Source organism: Tauraco erythrolophus, chromosome 20 (assembly GCF_009769465.1).
Source record: "Tauraco erythrolophus isolate bTauEry1 chromosome 20, bTauEry1.pri, whole genome shotgun sequence".
Taxonomy (NCBI): domain Eukaryota; kingdom Metazoa; phylum Chordata; class Aves; order Musophagiformes; family Musophagidae; genus Tauraco; species Tauraco erythrolophus.
The window spans coordinates 9,456,103-9,457,714 of NC_141484.1; the positions used below are offsets into that span (position 1 = coordinate 9,456,103).

General features: G+C 48.5%; 1 protein-coding gene across 1 annotated transcript; it reads left to right on the forward strand.

Moving 5' to 3' along the window:
• The first annotated feature begins 228 nt into the window (after positions 1-228).
• LOC104384097 (urotensin-2 receptor) lies at positions 229-1,377 on the forward strand. Its single transcript, XM_009992416.1, has one exon. The coding sequence runs from the start codon at positions 229-231 to the stop codon at positions 1,375-1,377; it is 1,149 nt and encodes a 382-aa protein (XP_009990718.1).
• Positions 1,378-1,612: the final 235 nt, after the last annotated feature.

Consider the following 1,612-nt stretch of genomic DNA (forward strand, 5'->3'; position numbering starts at 1 on the left):
CTCAGGGACAGCTAACTTCTAAATGATAATTTGTGTTGCTATGGCAGATTTCTAATATGTTGGTTTCTGATGTCTTTCCTCTAGTGGAGAATGCAGATCTTCGTTGGATGAGACCTTGCTAAGAAATGGTTCACCATCTCCCAGTGGTCACATTTCTCAAAGCAGAACAAACAGATCTTCAGACCCCAGTGGCATGAACAAAGCCTCCAGCATTAAAAGATCAGCAGGATGTCGCTGACCGACGAGCTGGACAGCCACTTGTCTGCAACCCCCTACATGGTGACAGACACCAGCGAGGGCAGTCTGTTCAGAATCAGACCCAATGCCTCCACCAATGCCACCGGGGACGGCACGCTGACCACCGGCTCCATGGAGGACATGATCGCCATCTGCACCATCGGGACGATTCTCTCCCTCATGTGCGTGATTGGGGTGACAGGCAACGTCTACACCCTGCTGGTGATGTGCCATTACTTGCGATCATCTGCCTCCATGTATATTTATATCATCAACCTTGCACTGGCGGACCTGCTCTACCTTCTCACCATCCCCTTCATCGTTGGGACCTACTTCATTCAGAAATGGTACTTTGGGGATATTGGCTGTCGCATCCTGTTCAGTCTGGACTTCCTCACTATGCACGCCAGCATCTTCACCCTCACAGTCATGAGCACAGAGCGCTACTTTGCTGTGCTGAAGCCCCTGGACACAGTGAAGAGGTCCAAGAGTTACCGAAAGGCCATTGCTGTTGTCATCTGGCTGGTGTCACTGCTGCTCACTCTCCCAATGCTCATCATGATCCAGCTGGTGCAAAGGGACAACAAGAGCATCTGCCTGCCCACTTGGAGCAAGCTGTCCTACAAAGTCTATCTCACCATCCTTTTTGGTACCAGCATCGTGGGTCCAGGGGTGATCATTGGCTACCTTTACATCCGATTAGCTAAGATTTACTGGGTGTCGCAAACAGCATCCTTCAAGCAGACCAAGCGGCTGCCGAATCAAAAGGTGCTCTATTTAATCTTCACGATAGTGCTGGTGTTCTGGGCTTGCTTCTTGCCTTTCTGGGTATGGCAGCTCCTCTTCCAGTATTACGAATCCTTCCCTTTATCTCCCAAGGTGATGAAAAACATTAATTATCTGACAACCTGTCTGACCTACAGCAACAGCTGTATCAACCCTTTCCTCTACACCCTGCTCACCAAAAACTACAGGGAGTACCTGAAGAACAGGCAGCGGTCCCTTAGCAGCAGCAGTGGGTATTTCCAGAGGAGGAACCGGTTTCAGAGGATTTCAGGGAGATCCCTGTCCACGAGCAGTCAGCACTGCACAGAGACATACGTTCTTGCTCACGCTCCTTTGGGAAACAGCAGTGCCTGAAGGTAAACCATATCTTCAAGAACAATCAATACTGACTTACATGTTGCTTTGATTTAAAGTGTACGTTGTAAAGGCAAAGCCTTAGCAGATCCATAACGTGCACACATTTAGTCCAGAGGCTGTACCGTACGTCTGTTCCCATTTTCTTTAGTGCCACTGATTTGATGCTAGCAACATTCAGCTCAACATCTATCTAAATAGCCTTTCACTTTTTATCTTCATACTTCATAGTGTG